Below are 25303 nucleotides of genomic sequence, written 5' to 3' on the forward strand. Positions count from 1 at the left end.
TCTAAACCACATGCTCATTCTGGGGAGGGTGTGTGTGCAGAGTGCAAAGGGGGGAAATAGATTCAGACAATCAGTAAATAAATACTTCATCCATTACCTCCCTTATTCCCTATCCCCAAACTTTAAACATCTCTTCCTTTGAAATTTACCTTTCATTTGATTTATCAAAGACCATGCTTCTGACAAAGATAGAGTTCCATGATTATTGTTGTAACCAAGTTAATATTTGGGGGTTGGAAAGAGAGTATTTTTTCCACTATATTTCAGAAATAAGTCAAATGATTTATATCAAATTTTGGGATGCAAAATCATCACTTTTGGGATGAGAAAATTAGAATGCCAAAAGAAGAGTTTGGACAAAATTAGGGCTGCTGGAAAAAAGACCTGTTGAAGTAGAAATGGACACTTCTCATCACTGAAGGAGAAAAGTCACCATCTATTTTGTGTAACCTGGATATTAATAACGAGATGCTACAAATGTAAGTGCTACTAGAAAAATCTATTTTTTAAATTTTCTGAATGCAAAAGACCTCACGCCAAAATAAACCAAGCCAATCTCGTTTCCAAAATAGGCACAGCATCTGTGTTAACCTTTCAGGTTATCTGCCTATTTTCACACCTGCAATGAAAATAGGCAAGAAGAGAATTTTGGTGAAATACATTTAACAATAGAAACAGCAGCTTCTTCCCTAGAGCTCACTCCCAGGGCTCAGTAGGAGACAGCTGGATTTAATCGTTATCATTGGTCATAAAGAATGAGAGTTTTCAGCCCAAAAGAGAAAGTTTTAGTGACAAACCTAAGAATTAGGAGTCAGGTTCTTTGGATACAATAGTAACACTGGGTGACTGGGGCCCATTGCTTGGAGAAGCAGCATGGCTTAGTGGAAAGAGCACAGGCTTGGGAGTCAGAGGTCATGGGTTTGAATCCCAGCTCTGCCACTTGTCAGCTGTGTGACCATGGGCAAGTGACTTAACTTCTCCATGCCTCAGTTACCTCATCTGTAAAATGGGGATTAAGCCTGTGAGCCACAAGTGGGGAAACCTAGTTACCTTGTATCTACCCCAGCGCTTAGGACAGTGCTTGGCACATAGTAAGTGCTTAACAAATACCATCATTATTATTATTGCTGAGCTCTAACTGGGTTACCAGGAAATGCCTCCCACTGCCACTATACTCCAGCAATGGGACAACCTGCTTCCACCCAGGGGTGCTCTACACCTCCCATTCTCCTGCTCCCAGGTGCCACCTCTAGTTCTTTTTCCAGAATACTTAGTAGTTTCCTCTTGATTAGTTTTGGAGGAACTGCTCTTTTTAGCCAATAAAGACGGCTCAGTCCATAGGTCACTTTCCCCTCTGAGCCAGGACTCAGGAAATGCTGAGGAAGCCTTAAACATCTTTGTCCTAAGGAGTGGATGTTGGGTCAAATGGGCTGGAAAATTCTCAATACAATTGTGTGTCTTCTGTTAGGGCAATGTGCTACCTGAATGGGGGAAACTGTTTTCTCTGAATCGTTGGGCAAAAAACCCTGAATAGAATCAGTGTGGCCTAGTGGATAAACCACGGTCTGGGAGTCAGAAGGACCTGGGTTCTGATCTCCATTGGCTCTGCCACTTGTCTGCTGTGTGTCCTTGGGCAAATCAGTTCACTTCTCTGTGCCTCAGTCACCTCATCTGTAAAATGGAGATTAAGACTGGGAGCCCTGTGTGGGAGAGGGACTGTATCCAACCCAATTATTTTCTATACACCCCGGCGTCTGGCACAGTACCTGGCACATAGTAAGTGCTTAAACGAATAGCATAATAATTATAATTATAATCTTATGTCTGCTAAAGTGCTGTGGGCTGGAGGAACATTTCTTTGTGCTACCTGAGGGGCCCCGAGTTCCCATGAGGGAAAACCCGAGGGGTTAGAATCGTAGGCCCTGTACCACAGCAGATCCTCTCTAAAGTGCTGCTAGGCCCTTCACCCCTTAGAACCAACAGATGTGTGCTAAGGTGGCACCCATGCCTCACCCATCAGCTATGTGCCCACACTTTACATGGTTTTTGGTTTTGTTTCATTTCCTGTCACAAGCAATCTTTGATTTTTCAGTACATAAATCATGTCATCTAAAGTGAATGGTGGCATGGGTCCTTAGATTTGAGGGCTGCAATAGCTAAAATCATGATATCCCATCCCCTTAAACACATCCCATCACTTGACATTATTTTATACCATGTATGAGGTATATTATTTCCAGAACATCCCTTTTGTTTTCAAAGAAAGGAAGGCGAGGGAAGAATAGGAGAAGGAAGTGATGGCAGTGGGGGCAGGGAAGGAGAAAGGGAACAGGGAGTAATTTGTCTCCTTAACAATTGTTTTAAAATTCCTGAGATCCAGTGATTCTGTGGGTTTTTGTTGTTGGCAGGGTATTTTTTGACTACTAAGTATAGGTGCTATTACTTGGGATGAGAGAAAATAAACAATCTGCAATGGATTAAGTCCTTTCTATGATTTGCATTAGAGGGAAGTAATCTAATAGCTCAAGATGTAGGAGCAGGCCCATTAGCACTTAGCCTTCCATGGAGGAGCTACTGATTGGAAACCAAAAGTCAAGGGAATAAAGGACCACCAGACAACATCTTTTCAGAATCATTCCCAGAGATTTTTAACAATTAAACTGGCAATTAGGAGCAGATTGCAGGCTTCTTGCATTAGAATGAAAATCACTCTCCTGTATCTCCCTTTGCCTTGTGCTTGAGAAGCAGCAAGGCCTAGTGGAAGCACAGGGTTGGGAATCAGGAGACCTGGGTTCTAGTCCCTGCTCCGCCACTTGCCTGCTGAGTGACCTTAAATCAATCACTCAGCCTCTCTGTGCCTCAGTTTCCTTATCTGTAAAATGGAGAATTAAAAGGCCCATTCTTCTGCGTGGGGCAGGGACTGTGTTTGATTGGATGGCATTGTATATAGCTCAGTGCTTAACACTATGCTTGACACGCAGTCAGTACTTAAATACTACTGCTATTATTATTCTTATTAATAAGACATTCCAGAAATAGAATGAAAATAAGAATCCTTTGGCTCAGTCTAGCAAGGAGCGTTTTTAGTGTTTTATGGAAATGAGGGCTCTTTGCATGGAGACCAGACCTGTCTGCATCTGAAGGAAATGACCTGAGAATTCAGTTGGTGACATTTTGGAGTCCTGTAATAATAATGATGATGATAATAATAATAAGTACATTTTTAAAGCACTTACTAGATTCCAGGCACTGTACTAAGCACTGGGGTAGATAAAAGCAAATAAATGGACACAGTCCCTGGGCCATGTGGAGCTCACAATCTTAATCCCCATTTGACATGTAAGGGAATGGAGGCCCAGAGAAATGAAGTGACTTGCTCAAGATCACACAGCAGACAAGTGGCGGAGCCAGAATTAGAACCCAGGTCCTTCTGACTCCCAGGCCTATAACCAAGTTTACCTTTAGACCATGGCCAAGCCTCCCTAGGACTGGGTAAGTCAATGACCTTTGAGATTGGGGGAGACACTGTCGGTGGGGATTGGAATGGGGAGAGGTAGAGAAGTGAGAGGTAGTGGCAATCTCATGGCCCAGATTTTCCTTTCCTTAATATCTATGAGGCTCTAAGTTAGGCCCAGATTAGTTCAGATTCAGAGGCGGAAAGCTGAGAGCCTAAGGGGAGCAAAAGAATTTTCAACTCCTCGATTCTTACCCATTTTGCAAAATATAGTGATATGGGGCTCTTTCCACGAGTTTAATAGTTACAGTATTATCTCATTAAGGTAGACACATTAGCAGAAGAAATAAAGATTACTTTAATTAAATGTGCAATGAATATCATAAGCCTTAATGGAATACTTTTTGCTCCCATCTACATTTTCTCATAACTAAATGTTTTTTGGCCTAGGCTGTAGAGTGTTCTTTAAAGAGATAATATTTGACAGAAGAAATGAAGCTTTTTGGAGAACCCAGCCCCAAAAGACCTTCCAGGGCATTAAATACTAATAGAGAATTGGGGGATTTGTGTAAGTGCTTCCTAAGTGGCAAGCACTGGGCTAAACACAGAGGTAGACAGAGGATAATCTCATCAGACATGGCCTCTGTCACCACATGGGAGCTTATGGACTAAAGGAGAGGGAAAATGGGTATTGAATCCGCAAATGAGGACCTAAACACAGAGGAGTTAAGTGACTCGCCTAAGGTCACACAGCAGGCAAGTGTTGGAGCCAGGATTAGGACCCAGGTCTCCTGGCTCCCAGTCCTGTGCTCTTTCCCTTAATCCATGAGAGAGTCCGTGAGCCTCTCCTTGCTCCGTGATGACACAAACTATAAATGGGAACACATTTTACAGAATGTTGTGCTTTGATTAGGTATTGCAGTGAATGCAGAAAGAGTGGATGCTAGCAAATGCTGGGCTAACTTTCTAATAGGTATCCATAGAGGCTGTTTGTTCTCTTTGGTTTTCTAATTCTGCTCCTTACAGCCTATCATTTTTCTACAGAGAAAATACTTTGCTACAAAATCCGTGTATTCTGGTGGTTTCACTACAGTTGCTTTGATGTTGCATCATGTGACAATATTTGCTACTTCAAATAAATTATCCCAAAACACCTGGCTGCAGAGCCCTGCACATCGCTCAGATTTTGCTGGATGGTTGTACGGCGCAAATTTCGATTCTTGAAGCAAGTCGGTAGGCTCACCCACTTAATGCAGAACTAGCTCCTGCCTTGCTTGCAAGTCATAAGCAATTTTCATGAAATTATCCTTTAACTAATACCACAATTATTGTTATGATTCTCTGTGCCTCAGTAATAGCATCTGGAGAATGGGGATTAAGACTGAGTCCCTGGCACATAGTAAGTGCTTAACAAATACGAACATCATTATTATTAGCTAGGACATAGACTATGTCCAACCTAATTAGGTTGTTTCCACCTCAGTGCTTTATACAGTGCCCCGCACACCTCTTCCCTCTCTCTCTTCCTCCACCCTATTTGGAGACGCTGCTACTGGAGGGGAGATCCTGTCCATGCATGCTGCTTTGGCTCTGAAGAGTCAACATGGACCATTCTTTCAATTGTATTTATTGAGTGCTTACTGTGTGTGGGGCACTTTACTAAGCGCTTGGGAGATTATGGTACAACAATAAACAGACACATCCCCTGTGCCACTCTACACTTTGAGGCTCTGAAGGCTGTCCCTTGTGCTCTGATCTATGCATCATTTGCAGGCCTGTTTTTGTTTCTGTATCTCTGGCTTGGAACTCCCTCCCACTTTATACCCGGCAGAACACCACCCTCTGCACCATCAAAGCCCTATTAACCACATCTCCTCCAAGAGGCCTTCACCTACTCAGCCCTCATTTCCCCTAATTCCTCTCCTTCCTGCATCCCTACCTACGTGGCTCTCTACCCTTTAATGCACCTGAGAGTCACAGCACCCTCAGCTCCACAACTCCAATGTACGTATCCATAATTTCCTTTCATGCCTGTCTCTCCTGCTAAACTGAAGCTCCCTGAGGGCAGGGAATGTGTCTACCTACTCTGTGCTTAGTACAGAGCACAGGAAGTTCTCAGATCCCATTGGTTGATTGCTTGGGCTCTTTATATCCTGTGTGAATCCGTTGTTCAAGGAAAACTACCCACTCTGTCTTTATCGTCCTCCTCTTTAATGTTTTAGTTTGCCATTCCTTATGTATTTGTCACCAATCCCATATCCCCTGATTCTTACATTGTCAGTCCGATGGGGGCTAGAGACCATGTTTATACCTCATCTGTGTATTTCTTTCCTAGTGCTTAGTACCAAGCACTGTACTACATTGCTTTGCCCATAGTAAGTGATTAATAAATACTACTGTTACTACTTATACCTGACTGTCACACCCCAATAGCTCTAGGTGAGAGGCTGCCTCATCAACTTAGCGCATACAGTATAATTATGCATCAGAATTATGCCTGAGGACAAAGATAAAGGAAATACAGCTGATGAATAATGGATGAAGATCTTGAAGATGACTTCCAAATATATGCCTCTTATAAATACACAAAATCTTTACCCAGACAAATGAAACTGAGTTGAGAAGGGCCCTGGGCTGCACTTCTGCAGAGAACAATAGCCACCTTCAGCTCCTCTACCACTGGCTAGAAAAGTTGGAGGATGCCAAATTCCAGTTTTGTTGACTACTCAAGTGCATTTTGACCTGCTGACAGTGAACCTCAGGTGGGATAGGAACTTCTCCCCCAGCACTTAGTACAATATTTGGCAAACAGTACGCACTTAAATAGCATAATATAAAGGATATATAGAATGGAATTCCACTCTGTTTGCAATTTTTGAAATGGGGAAAAAAGCCAACATACACATGGCTTGTAAGGGGCAAAGCCTAGTGGAAAGAGCACAGGCCGGAGTGTCATAAGTCCCGGGTTCTGATCCCGGCTCTGCCACTTTTGCTGTGTGACCTTAGGCAAGTCACTTATCATCTCTGGGCCTCAGTTTCCTCATCTGTACAATGGGGATTATATACCTGTTCACCCTCTATTTTAGATAGGGAGCCTTATGTGGGTGGTGACTCTGCCCAACCTGATTATTGTGTATTTACCCAAGCATTTAGTACAGTGCTCGACACATAGTAGAAGTTTATAATAATTATAATAATGATGGAGAGGGGCTTCAAATAGATGGAGAGACAGATTGTGAGCTCCCCTTAGAGACAGGGACCATGTCTAATTCCCTCCTGTGTTCTCTATCCCAAAGCTCTTTGCAGTGCTCTGCAAATGATAAGTACTTAATAAATACTATTACTACCACCAAGAGGCAGATTTGAAAAAGAGCAGCAGGCACATATGTGGTAAATACATCATTGAAGCATAGGACCATCTTTACATGCCCAGAGGGCAGAAAGAAATGTTGGCTGAATTTTAGTCTTTTCGGTCTCACCCACATGCAGCTCTAATGTGCTATTATCTTACACATGGGTTCAGGCCTTTCATAAAGTCAGGACGTTGTTTTAAAATAGCATCTTAGATCGTCTTACTAGAATCACAATGGACTTTTCAATGGGCTTAACAGCTGCACTAGCTTCAAATAACCAAATGGAATATTGATTTCTGGCAGTTGACTGGGAGGCAGTGTGGAGGTTAGTTTAACAGAAAAATACCAGCTTTAACATTTAAAACATTGTTGGTCTAGCTGTTGGGTAGGAACCATCTCTATATGTTGCCAACTTGTACTTCCCAGGCACTTAGTCCAGTGCTCTGCACACAGTAAGTGCTCAATAAATATGATTGAATGAATGAATAGAAAGCTGAGAGACAAAGGGACATAGGAAGAGAGGGAGAGACAAAGGGACATAGGAAGAGAGGGAGAGACAGAGAGAGGGAGAGAGCCGCTGAGTGAGAGATGCACACAGAGGGAGAGAGACACACAAAGGGGAGAGACACAAAGGGAGGGGAATGGGCAAGGAAAGAGAAATCCTTCCAAACCCTCATGCATTCAAATAGGAGACATCATTGATCAGAATCTTGGGTTGTTGGTAAGCAGCTTACTCCAATCAATTAATTAATTGACAGTATTCACTGAGCACCTACTGGGTGCAGAACATTGTTCTACACATTTGAGATTGTACAATAAAAGTTCCCACCTCCTTTTAACCTACAATCCAATGTGGGAGACAAAAACCCCAAATTGTTTTCAAATAGAGGGCTCCAAAGAAAGAGGAACAGGGAAACTGTCTATAATAGCATTGGTATGGCAGGACAGAGTGGTTTCATTCAGCACCAGCAAAGAGACCATTTTCCTCCATTCTTCCCTATGGCACCCTTGGCCAAGTCCATTACCAAGCTCTCTGAAATGCATGAAGAGGAAATGGCAACAACAGCAAAATGTGTCTACTATTGGACTGTTTGCTTTCCCTGCCTCCCCCATCCAAGTAGAGTGTAAGCTTCTTGTGGGTACAGATTGCTTCTACCAACACTGCTGCTTTGTATTTTCCCAGGTGCTTAGTACAATGAGTTCAGTAGTGCACACAGTAAGTACTAAATAAATACAATTAATTGATCCAGAGCAAAACTCCACAATGCATTGAGAAATGGGCTGTCTGAACACCTCTAAACCAGCCCAAAGGTGAAAATAAAAACAAACACTTGAAATGACCAGTCTCTGTCCGAATCAGAAACAGAGCTTTGCCTTGCATCTGGTTTCTAATCAGATCACCTCCACTTGCCTGCTGTGTGACCTTGGACCAGTCATTTAACTTCTGTGCTTCAGTTCCCTCATCTGCAAAATGGGGATTCAATATCTGTTCTCCATCCTACTTAGACTCTGAACCTCTAATGAGACTTGATTATCTTGTATCTACCTCAGTACTTAGTACAGTGCTTGGCACATAGTAAGGTTTAACAAATACCATAATGATGATGATTACTATTATTATCCTGAACATCATTCACCCTCCCACTGGAGGTACTGACGCCTGCTGAGCCTCAGCATCTGCTTGTTTTGGGGGATTTTCTTGCCCTCTTTCATCCCTTTCTCAATTTTTAATCACAACAGAACGGTTCCCGGTACCCAAAATGCTCAAATCTGATTTCCAACAAGATACACGTCAAGGCTTCCCTTTTCAACCTGGCACCATCTGTCACCCTGGATTGGATTTGAACCGTTCATAAAAGCCAGGTCGGCCTGAGAAATAACCAACAACTTGGTGACAAGCTGGCCGCCTGGAAAATTCGTGTTTCTCATTGTAAAAGCTTTAATCTCATTACTCTCTTCCAGAGCGAACAATCGGACACTTCGTTAGTGCGATTTCCCATTCCGCACCAATGACTTTACTCTCCTTGCCAAGACCCAAATTTCATTTCAAACCTGTTCTTCGGGAAAACCGAATGAAGAAGTGATCAGAAGTTGTGCCCAAAGTGATATAAATTCTAGCCAAATATAGTGAAACAGATTTACTAAAATGGGGGTGGGGAGCGGGGGGGAGAAACAGATTAGCTATAAATGAAACAGATTTACTGTAAATGTATTAATCCAGGCTGTTCTGCTCCTTGTCCTGGAACCAGTCAACTGGAAGCAAACAGAACAACATCCTTCCCTTGTGTGCGCAAGCGCACACCCACACAAATAATTACACAACTCTTGAACTAGTCCACTTCTATCCTGACACTGGCAGACACCGGCTAGTAGGTCATGTCTGCTGGGAAGCAGCATGATGTAGAAGATAGAGCATGGGCATGGACATCAGAAGTCTGCCACCTGTTTGCTGTGTAACCTTGGGCAAGTCACTTAACCTCTCTGTGTCTCAGTTACTTTATTTGTAAAATGGGGATTAAGACTGTGAGCCCCACGTGGGACAACTTGATTGCCTTTTATCTACCCTGGTGCTTAGAACAGTCCTTAGCACATAGTAAGCACTTAACAAATTACCATAATTATTACCCTCCCACTGCCAGCCCCCCTCCCCACCCCACAGCACTTATGTATATTACCTGCAATTTTATTTATTTATATTGATGCCTGTTTACTTGTACTGATGTCTGCCTCTCTCACCCAGCCCCATCTAGACTGCTCGTTGTGGGCAGGGATTCACTCTCTTTACTGTACTTTCCAAGCACTTAGTACAGTCCTCTGCACACAGTAAGCTTTCAATAAATATGACTGAATGAATGAGGATTGAAATGGTGAACCCCATATGGGGCCGGGACTGTGTCCAACTCGATTTGCTTGTATCTACCTCAGAGCTTAGTACAGCACCTGGCACATAGTAAGTGCTTAACAAATGCTACAATTATTATAATGATTAGGTCACCGAGAGTCAATTCTCAGAGCAGATTCTCTGGTGCCTGCGGACACAGGCTTGTGACTTAGTGGGAAGAGCACGAGCTTGGGAGTCTGAGGTTGTGAGTTCTAATCCCGCCTCTGCCACTTGTCAGTTGTGTGACTTTGGGCAAGTCACTTCTCTGGGCCTCAGTTATCTCACCTGTAAAATGGGGATGAAGACTGTGAGCCCCACGTGAGACACCTGATTACCTTGTATGTACCCCAGTGCTTAGAACAGTGCTTGGCACATAGGAAGCACTTAAATACCTTTATTATTATTATTATATGAGGGAGGACAGACCTCCTGTTCCCTGACTGGGGGATGTGGTAGCTGCTTTGTACACTATGTCAGATCCCACTAGGCTACAGTTCAGCAGCTTCTTACTTGCACGGAGACCTATAGGAAGGCCTTAGGCTGTCTCTGGAGAAGTTGTTGTGTGAACAGGTTACAAAGGTCCCAGATGGTGAGGGAAGACTGATGGTAACAGATGATGAAGGTTAGTCTAAAAGGAAGGAAATTCCTCAAAGCTACCTCTAGGGTCAGGATCAACAGTAATAACTGAGTATTCCCTGTCAAGAGGGAAGATACAGTATTGGGTGTCTGGGCATGGGGGGAAGAGGAGAGCAGGGAGGAAGTGGAGGAGAGAGGAAGAGGAGCAGGAGGAGGAGGAAGAGCTGATTTTCTCAAGCCATGTCTAAGCTAATAAATTTCAGCCAAAGGAATCTGAATCTAGAGTGAATACCTGCAAACTGCCAAGGTCTAAACTAGATCACCCTCCACATCACACTGAATCAACTACCAATCGTATTTACTGAGCTGTTACTGTGTGTAAAACACTATACTAAGCTCTTGGGAGAGTACAACACAGTTGGTAGACATTTTCTGCCCACAAGGAGCCTACAGTCTAGAGGGAGACTGTAGTAACAATTCTCGCCAATGTTGCGTAGCCAGAGGAAACCCAGGGCATTGTGGGACTCCCTGGTGGTAGGATCATTGAAGAGAACATATCCTTATTAGATCAACTAGCCTTTGTAATTTACTCCTGTTGGAGTTTCACCTGTTACCAGAGTTTCTTTCCTCTCACTTCCACCATGCCCCGAAAGAGGATGTATGGATGGATTTTAACAAAACAGAACTCATTTTAAAAAGGGTAAAATTGAGTTGAGAGTGAATAAAATGGATTTAGATTGATTTCAACTTTCCATAAGAAGAAACCTCATAGGGACATAGTGGGTGAATAATAACAGTCATAGCAATTTTAGCAATAATGATAATAATAATAACAATAGTATCGCTGGTCCTTCATATTAGAATACCCCATGGATGATGAAATTCACCTATGAGTGCATGTGTTGCATGTGTGGACTGCAAATGCCTAAGTGGGACCATAGCCTGGGGGATATTGTAAATGCAAAAAGGTTGTCTCTTGTTAGGGTTGTCAGGTTTGATGTCTGTAGCCCCTAGTGCTTTTTTCTCTGCCCTTTGCTCACTGAAAACCAATGACTGGAGGAGATATGGGGCTGAGGAGAGAAACTTCCTAGAGCCCTGGGAAAACCCAGCAGAGTTTGCTGCTCCTTCCCAAAAGGGGCAACGTTTTCCCCCGACTAAATTCAAATACAATGAATTTGAACCATCAACCTAAGCTCTTGATACCCACCTTTATCGTAAAGCACCTCATATTATGTGAGCCATTTGCAATCTAGCAGTACGAGTAATGTTACTTATTTTTAATGGTATTTCTTAAGCACTTGCTATGTGGCAGGCATTGTTCTAAGCGCTAGAGTGTATATAAGCAAATCAGGTTGGGCATGGTCCCTGTCCCACATAGGACTAATCCCCATTTTACAGATGAGGTAACTGAAGCACACAGAAGTGAAGTTACTTACCCAAGGTCACATGGCAGACAAGTGCCAAAGCTGGGATTAAAACCCAGGTCCTTCTGACTTCCAGGCTCCATCACTAGGCCATGCTGCTGGAGCCTCTTCCATGGGCTACCGATGGGGAAACTGAGAAGGCCCAAAAGGGACACTGACTCAGTGCCCATGTGCCCCAATTCCAAAGGTTTCAATAATTTGCTAAAGGCCCAAATTTCTGGCTCTCTATGGAGCAGGAGGAGGGTCAGCTCTGGGAAGCTGGCTCCTCAGCACCAGGTGAAAAAAAACAACTGCAGCTTTTGATCTTCACTATTCAGCCAGAAGGGAAATGGTGCATTACAGAATCCTTCAGTGACATAACTGGGTGCAAATGGAGGAGGAAACTGGGCAGAAGTAACACAAACAGAGCAGGAGTCACGCTGATTTGTGTTCTGCCAGCCTTCCTGGCAAACCCTGCCTGCTCCCTGCCTGTATTTCTCAACTTTAACCTGGAACCCTTTACTTTCCATTTGACCGGAAACAGTTTGCTAAGAAAGAGTAAAACAGTTTGCCAAAGCAGTGGGAAAGGCCTAGCCACCCGAACAGTAATGAATACAGGTTAGATAGACCAGAACTTGGAGTTCAGACTCCCAGAAAGAGAAAGAAGCCAACTCCTTGCAATGTCAGGTTTGTGTGCCAAGGCTGCGGCGAGGATTCCAAATGGCCCAACAAAAGCTCCTTCCTTACGAGACAAGTCAAGGAGGGTTGGGATGGATGGATATCTGTTTACCTAACACAGAAGCTGGAGAGCAATGGCTTTAAATTATCGGCTTGATAATACTAAAAAAATAATAATCGCATGATTTTTTTACACATTTACTATACATCAAGCACTGTTCTAAGCAATCAATCATATTTATTGAGCATTTACTGTGTGCGGTACTAAGTACTAAGCACTTGGGAGAGTACAACATAACAGACGTATTCCCTGCCCACAAAGGGCTTACAGTCTGGAGGACTGGGACAGGTACAATTAATCAGGCCAGGCATGGTCTCTGTCCCATAGTCTAGAGAGTGATATACACATCCATCATTTATTTTAGTTTTTGTCTCCCCCTCTAGACTCAAAGCTCCTACTTGGCAAGGAATACATCAACCAACTGTTCCTTCTAACTCTTTAGTATAGCATTCTGTGCCCAGAAAGTGCTCAAAATATACAATTAATTGATTGATTGCCAAGCACTCCATTAAGTGCTGGAATAGATAAAATGGAATCAGTTTGGACACAGTCCCTGTCCCTCATTTGGCTCATAGTCTAAGAGGTAGGGAAAACAAGCATTTTATGCCCATTTTACAGATGAGGTAATTGAGGAACAGAGAAGTTAAGTGACTTATCCAAGGTCACACAGAAGAGGCAAGTTGAAGAAATATGCTTGCTAGAGGAGCTGATTGATTAGTCCTTATATTAAAACATTCTAAGATTTTTTTTATTAGAAATGGAGCCCTGCAAGCATAGACTAAATTTTGATTCTTCACATATTCATTTGGTTTTGGCCTCAAATCACTAAGTGGCGTTCTTCTGCATCATGAACTAATGGCCCATAGGAAAGCAGTGTTCGGCATTTTTTGTTTTAAAGGAACATTTTTAAGCTCCAGGAGTTCCCACAAAAAGCACATAAAACCATGAGCTATTGGAAATATAATAGCTGAAATCACGGGTTTATAATGGTAACAGTGACAGACCCTTAACTATATCAGTGAAAATGGCGACATTTTAAACACATATTACTTGATCCACTTAAGTCTGCTTAGTGCTTAGGCACGGATCATGGCCTGAATAGTGTCTCAGCTCGGTTCTTCTTTCCTAACTCAAACTGCCTTTTTTTTGCTGTAGGCACAGCACTTTGGGAAATCCAGATCATTTTATATCAAACCATCCTTCATTTTAAAAGGCACACTCCCCAGGGTTAATCCCATCCATGCCTATGAAGGTACCCGAAAACATCAACTGGTGACATGCCCTCCTCCTCCCATCTTGGAATACATCCTGAATAACGACAGCTCCGTGCTTTGCTAATAAATGGGCATTTCTCAAGCAGGGCCTATCTCCCTTTTTGAGTTACCTGGGACCTGGTTGCTGCCCATTCTGCTGCCAAGATCTTTAAAGATCTGGGCACAATGTTTGTGGTCATGCTACCACCTCTATGCAGATGATTCCCAAAACTACATCTCCAGCCCTGATCTCTCTCCCTTTCTGCAGTCTCACATTACTGCCTGCCTTCAAGACATCTCTACTTGAATGTCCTGCCATCACCTCAAACAGCATGTCCAAAACAGAACTTATCTTCCTACCGAAATCCTGTCCTCCCTGTGACTTTCCCATCACTGCAGATGGCACCACCACGTATACGAGCCCATAACCTTGGCATTAATCTTAAATCCTCTCTTTCATTCAATCCACATTCAATCTATCAATGAATCCTGTTGGCTCAGCCTTCTCAAAATCGCTAAAATTCACCCTTTCCTCTCCATCCAAACTGCTACGCTAATCCAAGCACTTTTCCTATCCCATCTTAATTACTGTATCAGGCTCCTTATTAAACCTCCCTGCCTCCTTTCTCTCTCCACTCCAGTCCATACTTCACTCTTTCTGCCTGGATCATTAATCTACAAAAACCTTCAGTCCGTGTTTCCCCACTCTTCAAGAACTTCTACTGGTTCCCCATCCACCTTCGCATTGAATAGAAATTCCCTACCATTGGCTTTAAAGCAGTCAATCACCTTGCCGCCTCCCACCTCATCTCGCTACTCTCCTACTACAACCCAGCCTGCACATTTTACCCCTCTAATGTCAATTTATTCACTGTACCTTTATTTTGTCTATCTCACTGTCGACCTCTCGCCCACGTGCTGCCAAATGCCTGGAATGCCCTCCCTCTTCCCATCCAACAGATAATTACTCACCCAACAGATGAAGGCACAACTAAGAGGCTTTTCCTGACTATGCCTCATTTCTTTCTGTCCCACTCCCTTCTGCACTGCCCTGTATTTTTCCCTTTATTCACCACCCCCTCAACCCCACAGCACTTACATATCCATAATCTATATTAATAATAATGACAGTAATGATGGTATTTGTTAAGCACTTAGTATGTGCTAAGCACTGTTCTAATTTCTGGGGTAGATATGAAGTAATCAGGTTGTCCCACGTGGGGCTCACAGTCTTAATCCCCATTTTACATATGAGATGTGTCTTGCCCAAAGTCACACAGCTGATAAGTAGCAGAGTTGGGAATAGAACTCATGACTTCTGACTCCCAAGCCCAGGATCTTGCCACTAAGCCATGCTGCCACTATTAATGTTTGTCTCCCCCTCTCACCTGGAAGCTCACTGTGGGTGGGGAATGTGTCTGTTATATTGTACCCTCCCAAGCACTTAGTACAGTGCTCTGCACACAGTAATTGCTCAGTATATGACTGATTCATTATTCCATTTCTTCTGAACTCATGGTTTGCAGGTGCCCCCTCTCAGGTTACCATAAGGCAGCTCCCTGAGCTGGCTTTTTTCATCTCCACTCCTCCCTCACACCCACAGGAGCAGGGTTGTTGCTGTGAACACTGGCACAACCCTGGCAAGTTGATGCCTACTGAAAAACTCGGGAACCACAGCTGCAGAAAGGAACTCAGGAATTTCCAGTCAGTCAGTGGTATTTGCTGAGCGCTTACTATCAGGCACTGGTACTTACTGAGCACCTACAGTCAGTCCCTGATATTTATTGAGCACTTACCATCAGACACTGATATTTATTGAGCCCTTACAGTCAGTCACTGATATTTATTGGACACTTACTGTCAATTACTGATATTTACTAAGCTTTTGCCATCAGTCACTGATATTTATTGAGAGCTCACTGTGAACAGAGCACTGTACTAAGCACTTGGGCAAGTATACTAAAACAGAGGTGATACTCATGTTCCCTGCCCAAGAGGAGCTTACAGTTAAGAGGGGGAGAAAGACATTAAAATAACTTATTGATACATACATAAACACTGTGGGGCTCAGGGTGAGGTGATTATCAAGTGCTTAAGGGTACAGATCCAGGGGCATAGGTAACCCGGAAGGGAGAGAAAGCAACAGAGGACTTAGTCGGGGAAGGTATCTAGAAGGAGCCAAGATTTTAGTAAGACTTTGAAAGTGGAGACAGCGGTGGTTTGTCATATATGAAGTGGGAGAGTGCTCCAATCCAGGCACTGTGGCATAGCTGTCTGCCCTTCTTAACTGCTAGTGACCATCTCTTGAATCTTTTAAGCTCCCTACTACAGAGCCTTCACTTGGCAGTGACATATTTACCTGGCCTGAATTACCCTGATCTTTGCCTCACACCTAATGCAACAGTTTGGCTGTGAAAACTTGAAGGGATATGTGTTGGCTGAAATAGACATGGGGGGCAGAGAGAGAGAGGAGGGGAGGAGAGAGGGGAATGAGCGGAAAATATTGAGGAGGTCGAGAGAGGTAGAAAGAAAGAGTGCTCTAGGAAGCCTGCTGCCATGACTTCAGCCTTGCACCTTTGAATAGCATTTAAGGAGTAGATAGATTCTCTGGTTGGATCTTCTCCATCCACAGATTTGGCAATTATCCAGTTGATTTGCTCCAGGGAGGCAGCCATTCTCACAGTGGAGGGTTTAGTGGTGATTTCCCAGTTTGGCTGTCTGCATGGTTCAAATTAACTGCTTATTGGTGCATTTCCATTTCTCCATACTCTGAAGTTCTGACCTTATTTAATCCAAAAGTCAGATCAGTCAAAATTCAAAGTGCTCGGTCTGCTAGTTATACTGTAGGGAAATGATCTTGGAAATGAATACAGAGCTATGCAGGCCTTCTAGCTTGGCCTTATTTTCTTACTGGTTTAAATTCCAGGCCAACATTGTTTTTTAGGTACTGCAGTAAGAGTTTGGAGTCCAAAGAGAAGGTCCAACACTCAGACATTTTAGTTTTACTGTCATTGTCATTACAGAGGGAGGTTCTTAAAAGGGCTTCAAAGGATTATTCTACCAGTGTTAAAAGATTGGTGAAATTACCTTTGTCATATTTCACTTCCTTGAGAAATGGGTTTCTTAATTTTCAATATAAACTAGAAAATAGACCAGATTTCCTATTGAAGGCCAGTGGACCTACAAGGACTCATCGTCAATTTCCAGGGCTGTGGTAGAAAATTAAGCCACACAGTTGAACACTGCTTAAAATCCAGTGGAGAAAATTAGGCACCAAATTATCACGACATTTTTATAAAAGCCTATATTGAGGTGGCTTTAGAATACTGCGCTCTGCTTAAAATTGCAATAAAGAAAGCTATTCATTGACTAATGTATCTATTAGCATAGAGGAATTCACGCAAGTAAGAGCCAAAAGATCCACTGAATGGATGCAATGATATATACCCAACCATTTTAGTATAACCAACTATCTAATAATCTACGTTTCTCTACTATAATCACAATTTCCACCTTCTAGTCTCTGCACATATGATGCACAAGCCTGTCAAATGCTCTTTTGGGGTCCTTTTCAGAGGGGTACAATGAGAGACTGCAATTTAAGCACTGTTCCCATCTACATTTCTCAGCACTAACACATCAATCAAGCTACCTTAGACTGAGCCCCAAGTGGGAGAGGGACTGTGTCCAACCTGATCAATTGATCATATTTACTGAGCACTTACTGCATGTAGAGCACTGTACTAAGCACTTGGGAGAGTACAATATAACAGAATTGGTAGGCAAGGAACTTACACTTCAGTGGGGGAGACAGGCATTAATATAAATAAGTTACAAATAATGATCAATCATATTGAGTGTTTACTACATGCAGAACACTTTACTGAGTGCTTGGGAAAGTATGACACAACAAAATTAGCAGACACATTCCCTGCCCATAACAAATTTACAGTCTAGAGGAGACAGACATCAATATGAATAAATAAGTAATTTATAATGTATAATGTACATAAGTGCTGTGGGGCTGAGGATGGGGTGGGTAAAGGGTAAAAATCCAGGTCCAAAGGTGACGCAGAAGGGAGTGGGTGAAAAGGAAATGAGGGATTAGTTGGCAAAGACCTCTCGGAGATGTGCTTTTAATAAGGTTTTTGAGGGTGGGGCAGTGATCCTCTGTTGGACTGGCCTGATTAACTTAATTAGAGAAGCAAGGTGGTCTAGTGGATAGAGTAAGGACCTGGGAGTCGGAAGAACCTGGGTTTTAATCCCAACTTCACCACCTGTCTGCTGTGTGACCTTGGTCAATTTACTTAACTTCTCTCAGCCTCAGTTATCTCATCTGTACAATGGGGATTAAGACTGGGAGCCCTATGTGGGATCAGGACTGTGCCCACACTGATTATCTTGTATCTACCCCAGTGCTTAGAACAGTGCTTGACATATAGTAAGCACTTAACAAATACCATCAATGTTACAGACCCAAGTGCGTAAGTGATCCAGAAGGGAGGGTTTGGTTAGGGAAGGCTTCTTGGAGGAGATTTGATTTCAGGAAGGTTTTGGCAGTGGGGAGAGTGGTGGATTGTCAGACACAAATGGGGAGGGAGTTTCAGTCCAAGAGAAGACAAGGGCAAGGAGTCAGTGGCAGGACAAACGATATCAAGATGTAGAGAGTAGGTTGGCGTTAGAGGAGCAAAATGTCCGGCCCATTTACATCTACCACAGCCACACAATACGTAGCCTAAAATTTTGTACTCCCATATTTATAACCTTGGTGTGAGACTTTAGGGCCAATAGCTGTGGGATCTTGGCGAGGCAAGGTATTCTTTAAAATGAAGGCCAAGAATTTTCAGATGTTTTTTTTTTATTTGTTTTGTTGGATAGGCTGCGGTGAGGCCTGACCCCTATGTGAAAAGCCAACTGTACCTGCTAACAGGTTGTTCCCTGGCATTAATTAGTGAAATTCAATTATCTAACAAAATGGTGGCGGGGGTGGGTGGGCAGTGATGGGGTAGAAACACACTGTAAGCTTGCCAATGTTATCCATAAATAGAAACTTTCCCCTTATCCTCCCTTCCGCTATGGGATGGGAGGGTATTTTCAGTCCTTTCCAAGTATGAAATGGCTGGTCCCGTTTTAACGCCAAACAAATTCCATTATTACCCGGAACTATCTCACAGCCTTCTCTTCTCCTGGCTTGCACTCACTGTTGATATTTTGAGAAACAATACATTTCCAGGAGGAAAAAAAAAACATGAATAACAGAATACAAAAGATTCTGCCTTTCAGACAATTCTTGGTCTTCAAGAGCAGTTATCCCATTTGGTCACAAGAACAGTTATTCCACAGCGCAGGCCTGAGGCATAAGTTGCAATTATTTGCTAGTTTGAGTTCCAATACAGTGAAAAGAGTACATGAATTAACTATTTCTCCAGATGCTATCATTTTTTAAAGTAAAAATTGGCTTGTGAAATGATAAACTGACAAAATAGTTGAGTCTAAGCTTGGGGGCTTGCAGGTCAGACTTCATTTTTCAATACCACATGGCTCACTTTGAGCTGGTACCAGAGAAGCAACGTGGCCTAGTGAAAAGATTACAAGTCAGTGAGTCAGAGGACCTGGTCTCTAATTCCAGATACTCCAGTTAACACTTAACTTATCTCTGCCTCAATTTCCCAAGGATAAAGTATTTGTCCTCTGCCCCCTCAGATTGTGAGCCCGACGTGGGCGGGGTACTCCACCTGACCTGGTTATCTTGTATTCGCCCCAGAGTTTAGCACCTAGCAAGCTCTCAAATATCACAATTATTATTATTACTATTATGATTACCAGATGTTTGGGGAAGTAATATGGCCTAATGGATAGAGCACGAGCCTGGGAGTCAGAAGGACCTGTGTTCTAATCCCGGCTCTGCCACTTGTCTGCTGTGTGACTTTGTGCAAGTCACTTCTCTGTGCCTTAGATACCTCATCTGTAAAATGGGGATTAAGAGCATGAGGCCCATTTGGGACAGGGACTGTCCCCAACCTGTTTCATTTGTATCTAATCCAGCAGTTAGAATGTACTTGACACATACTAAGCCGCTTAAAAAAATACAATTATCATTATCATCATCATTATTATTATTATGTTTGCAAAACCATGGCAAGGTCTGCTCAGGGCAGGAAATGTGCGAAGACATTTTTCCTGCAGTACAAGTTTTCTTGTGCCCACATCAAAGAGCAAGCAGTAACTAATGCTGGTAGGGGAGGTACTGTGCCAGCAGGAAAGAGTTTTGTGGTCTCAAACTCACTTTGGGACCCTGGTGTCAACATGGGTGCCCAATCGACACATGGTACTTTCATTCATTCATTCAATCTTATTTATTGAGCACTTACTATGTGCAGAGCACTGTACTAAGTGATTGGGAGGTACAAGTAGGCAAAATACAGAGATGGTCCCTACCCAACAATGGGCTCACAGTCTAGAAGGACTTCTAGAAGTACTTCAGCCTGACTCTTCCACCCCAAGTCCTGTCTCTCCTCCCTGACCCTCACTTACCCCCTGCCTATTCCCCATCCTGCTACCAGGCTGCACTGGTGTACTTGGGGGGCACCTGCCAGCCTCCATCCAGGCAGCAGCTTTCGATCTGGAAGACCATCCAGCCCAATTGTAAGACAAAAACAAGCACCCCAATCTTTAGAAAAACAATGCCACATTGTACTGCAACAAAAATATTAGTATAAAAAGTGTCTACAGAGTCAGATACCACCCCGACAGTTGAGGCAGGTGTTCAATCGCGAACTCTTTTACAATCTGCCGTAGACTTATGCTGCTTAGACAATGGGGAAAATGAAGAAAATGGGTGAAGGTTACTTAAGTTCATTTCCCTTGCCACCTCCTTGCCTCCCCAGTGAATTAGATGCTCACCGTCAAGTGCTCTGTACTAGGAGGGGAATATCTTAAAGGAACCCTAGGACCCAATGAGTTATCGCTGGGAACATCAATGGGCGGAAACTAATTAGACAAATTCCACGATAGGAAGCATTCAGAATTCTGTCATTGCCCTCCACTGCTAGCTATGACCAAGGGAAACCTGTTTGGTCGATGCACCCCACCTCAGATTGCAACCCGTATTTTAGTCTGAAGAAAGAATTCATGGGCTCAAAGGCCCTAAGTACCCGGCGGTGACAGCTTCTCATTCAGCCGGAAACTCAGGCCGGATTTTCCTTTCCATTTCAAATTCTAATTTCTCTTCGAATTCTTTCGGTCATTAAGAGCACCAGGCTGGGCTTTGTTTCATTCAACCCAGGGGGAAACGCCATCAGTGCTTCAGGAAATCATGCCAAATAAATTCACATAGTCCAAAAAGATGTAAAAAAAAAGTCAAAGTCACTTCTGTAGCCAAAGGTGCCTCGGAATTGATGAATTTTTGAAAGCCGAGCTGGCTGCCAGGAATAAGAAATGGACCCAAGGTACACAACAAACATCTGACCCCAGTTGCCTCTAAATCATAGATACCACCACTGGCTACCTGCCCTTTTATGCCAAGTTGACTTTTCCAGCTTAAAAAGAAAGCCAATTGATCCACTCCTTAGAATTGCTAAGCATCCTCAAATACACAAATACAATGGATCTTCACTTAATCATTATTGATACACTAGTAAAATCAGGAAGCTAAGTAAAATGCTTGGAGAAAACACCAGTGTCTTGTCTGCACATTAAAATGTAGATTCGACTCTCAATTAGCATAGTGTAGAGGAAAACATCAATTAGAAAATATGTAGTTTTAATTAAACCTGATTAAATAAAAAAATAAAAGTGGAATACTGGATATGGAATATCACAATCTGCAGCACTGAAATGCACAAATTTACTTGCCAAAGATGATCATTCCAGAAGAAAATGGTTACATTTGTTTCAGACGTCCCCGATCCTATTTCTGGATTTACATCTTTTAAGATTTTGGCACTGCAATTCCAAAAGTCTGGCCTTGAATTATCATTATCTGTTCTTTCCCCTCCTCAATTGTCTAGCAGCCACCGAGTACATTTTAGAAACACGCTCCTTAATCCTGCCGGTTCCGTAACCGGAGAGCACTGTACCTTTAAGGATCAAATAATATTCATAATCCAACAGCGCTGCTTTCTCCACAGCCCATGTCTCCCTTCTGATGAAAAAATCAACCTCCAGAGAGACACACTGTGAACAGAAATCCTTAGTGGCAGTGATGGTGGGGTATCACTCCAGGCATGAAACACGACAGAGTTCACACTGATGTGATATCCAGCCTTGGGGAGCGGTGGGGAGGAATTGCAAAACCACATGGCTCTCTGAAAATACTGACTCCCTGATGCCTTCCACCCAAACGGGCACGGCAGCACCTCTGTTACTGTTTCAGATGCTTTTCTCCGGACGGTTGGCCCGCTTTCACCAACAACCCAAGAAAAACGCACGCGATCCGCTCTCAAAAAGCGCCACAAACTTAAGGACCTACCATTTTCTTTGCACTCTTCAGGAGGCTTAGCCTTTTTCGCAAGCCGTGGATCCAGCCATGATGTTGTCTTTGTGTTGTGGCTGAAAAGAAAAGAGATCACTCTGAGAAGACACATACTGAAAGGAATCAAGTTTATTCCTTAAGAAACCCGGTGGGGACATGTGGCGGGGGGGTGCAAAAAGAGAGTTAGTCCCACAAAACTGCAATCGATACACTTAATTTGCTTACTGGTTTTAAGTAGCCCTGAAGGAGGTGTAAGAGTAATTGTGCAAGGCAGCTATAAATTTGGCAACCTCAGCTCTCTGTCCTCAAAGCAGCTATTTTTATTAAAATCAACTAGGATGTTGCCAAGTTCAGCTCATTGAAAATGCAGGACTCATCCCAGGCAAAAGGAATTTATTACAGATGCAGGGGTCTCCAGTTGGGAAGAACCTAGTCTGTGGGCTCTGATATCATTCTGCCAGGATGGGGCGCGGGGGGCGGTGGTGGTGGAAAGAAGCATTTTCCTCAAACCTGCCCTTCTCATAAACAGTTGTTTATTATTCCCCCACAGTAGTGCTGGCATGGCAGAGCCAAGGGGATGCAAATTACAGCATGTTCCTGTGAATTCTGCATTCTTTCACACAGTGATTAATAGCAATTTCATTAACCAACCTTTATTTATTTTCCATCTAGGGATTTTTACTCCAGCTACCAAGATGAGAGAAATTTTGCTTCGATGGAGTTGTTTCTATTCGGTTACTCCCAGGATGGTGATTTCAGGGGTCAATCATGAAATCATCTCTGAATTTGCAGATTCTTTCTTCCCGGGCAGTCTTTGGCCAAAGGGTGCTTCCCCCGCCCCCCTTTTTCTTTAAAAAAAACACCAACAGACTCTGAATGGTTCTACAATTCTTCATTTCATCCTGAACTTTGAGTTTGAAGCCAAAGGGAAAGCAGTTAGAATAACGGGACTGCATGAAGAAGATGGCTGTAAGTTCCTTGTGGGCAGGGAATGTGTCTGTTTATTGTTATATTGTACTCTCCCAAACACTTAGAACAATGCCCTGCATATGATAAACACTCAGTAAATACAACTGAATGATTAAATGAATGTCATATGTTGGCCATTTCTCTTTGGGTGATTGTGTGCTTTTTCAAAACCCTGATTCTCCAATTTTTCATCCGGAGGGCACAGCCACGATGGTATGTCTTCAAGCCACCTGGCACCTAACAAGTTTCACTAGGAGTCCTAGGGAGATGATAAACGTTGACTCTCCATGCTCCATGTTGGTGGAGAGGTGTGAATAAATAAATGGATGAGTGCTCCATACTCATCACTGAGGGAATATTAAGGTTGGTTGAGGAGAGATGTAAAGGTGGCCCAGCACCCATCATGAGAATGGTGTTCAAAGCGGGCAGCTTACTCCCAGTTCTTTCAATAATCCTGGTGCCCCTGTAGGAGATGGAGTGCTTGGCTACATGGGACAGGGAGATGATCTAATAATAATAATAACAATAATAATTATGGTATTTGTTAAGTGCTTACTATGTGCCAAGCACTGCACTAAGCACTGGGATGGATACAAGCAAAACAGGTTGGACACAGTCCCTGTCCCAAGTGGGGCTCACAGTCTCAATCTCTATTTTACAGATGAAGTAACTGAGGCCCAGAGAAGTGAAGTGACTTGCTCAAAGTCACACAGCAGACAAGTGGTAGGGCCGGGATTAGAACCCATGACCTTCTGACTCCCAGGTTCGTGCTCTATCCACTATACCATGCTGCTTCTCTGGTAATAATAATAATGATGGTATTTGTTAAGCGCTTATTATGTGCAAAGCACTGTTCTAAGCGCTGCAATGGCACTGCAGGTGATCTGATGTTCTTCATTCCTAAGAGTGGACGTGTTGACTCGCCGATGGGGTTTCTGAAGCCCCGAGCTGGGTGGGAAACATTGACCCTGTTCCCAAACACAGTGTCCCACTGAGCTTTCAAAGTCGGCCTTCTGCCCTCTCCCTTCCCGCCCTCCTCACTCCCTGGGCAGGGAGTCTCCAATCCTCTCCTGCCCTGCCAGGAATAGCCTGATCTGGCTGACCTGCAAGGGTTGGGGGGAAGTTCTCTCTGGGCCTGAGGCCATCCCTCCGTCCAGCTGACCGACTGTCTCCATAGCTCACTCAGCTTCCTGGGGTGCCTCTAAATAACTCAGCATGGGACTGGTGCCAAATGTGATTCTACAGTATGCCTTCTTCCCTTGCCTGATGGAAAGTCAGTTAGTGTTTCTTCACTTAGTTTCTAAGGTTCAGGTAATGCACACCGCCAGCCAGCGGCCTGCAAGAGACCTTCCCCCCAGCTCTAATTCCCTCTTGGAGTGAAAAGGCCAGACCCTCATGAGAGGAGAGATGAGGGGAACAATTTTTGGACACTTTGATGCTCCTGTGGAGGGGGAGATTTCCCTATAGGCTGCTGCAGTCAAACTGAATGCAATTTCTCTAGTAGAAAAACAATCCTCTTTGTAAAATTGGGGATAAGGATGCTCTCAGCTCAGAATACCACCTTTTTTTTGTAGAGCTTTTATTTATACAAAGCCCTTTCAATTACATCATTTTATACTCACGATATCCCTCAGAGAGGTTTATTCTACTCGTTTTACAGATGAGGAAACTGAGGAAGAGCAAAGAGAGATGACTTTCCTAAGATCATCCAGTGGGTCAGTGACAGTGCCAGCACTAGGACATAGGACTTCCGACTACAAATCCAGGGTTTCTTCCACTACACCACACTGCCTGTCATGTGGAGAAAATGCCTAATAACAAGAACAATGGTATTTGTTAAGTGCTTATTATGTGCCAAGCACTTCACTGAGTGCTGCAGAAGATACAGGATAATTAGGCCCCCCATGGACCTCACACTCTAAGTAGGTGGGAAAACGGGTTTTGAGTCCCCATTTTGCATTTGAGGGAACTGAGGTACAGAGGAGTGACTTGTCCAGGGTCAAACAGAACGTAAGGGGGTGGATCCAGGATTAGAACCCAGGCCTTCTGACTCCCAGCCTGGGGTCTTTGTGCTAGGCCATGCTCTTTCTCTAACATCTGTAATACATCTTTTTACTTGTCTCTGATTAGTGCCCTTTCTTATTCCCTGGGGACACCCTTCTGGGCATGTCCACAAAAGCATATCCATCTACAGTTCAGGGC

General features: G+C 43.4%; 1 protein-coding gene across 4 annotated transcripts in view; it reads right to left on the reverse strand.

Moving 5' to 3' along the window:
• MAGI2 (membrane associated guanylate kinase, WW and PDZ domain containing 2) overlaps positions 1 to 25303 on the reverse strand; it is an 825111-nt gene that overhangs the window by 258330 nt on the left and 541478 nt on the right. For all 4 annotated transcript variants that reach the window (XM_038740978.1, XM_038740977.1, XM_038740979.1 and 1 more), the window contains one exon: positions 22130 to 22209. In XM_038740978.1, the coding sequence (XP_038596906.1) occupies positions 22130 to 22209 (80 nt within the window). The remainder of the gene's footprint in view (positions 1 to 22129; positions 22210 to 25303) is intronic.

The sequence above is a fragment of the Tachyglossus aculeatus genome (assembly GCF_015852505.1).
Source record: "Tachyglossus aculeatus isolate mTacAcu1 chromosome 12 unlocalized genomic scaffold, mTacAcu1.pri SUPER_6_unloc_1, whole genome shotgun sequence".
NCBI lineage: Eukaryota > Metazoa > Chordata > Mammalia > Monotremata > Tachyglossidae > Tachyglossus > Tachyglossus aculeatus.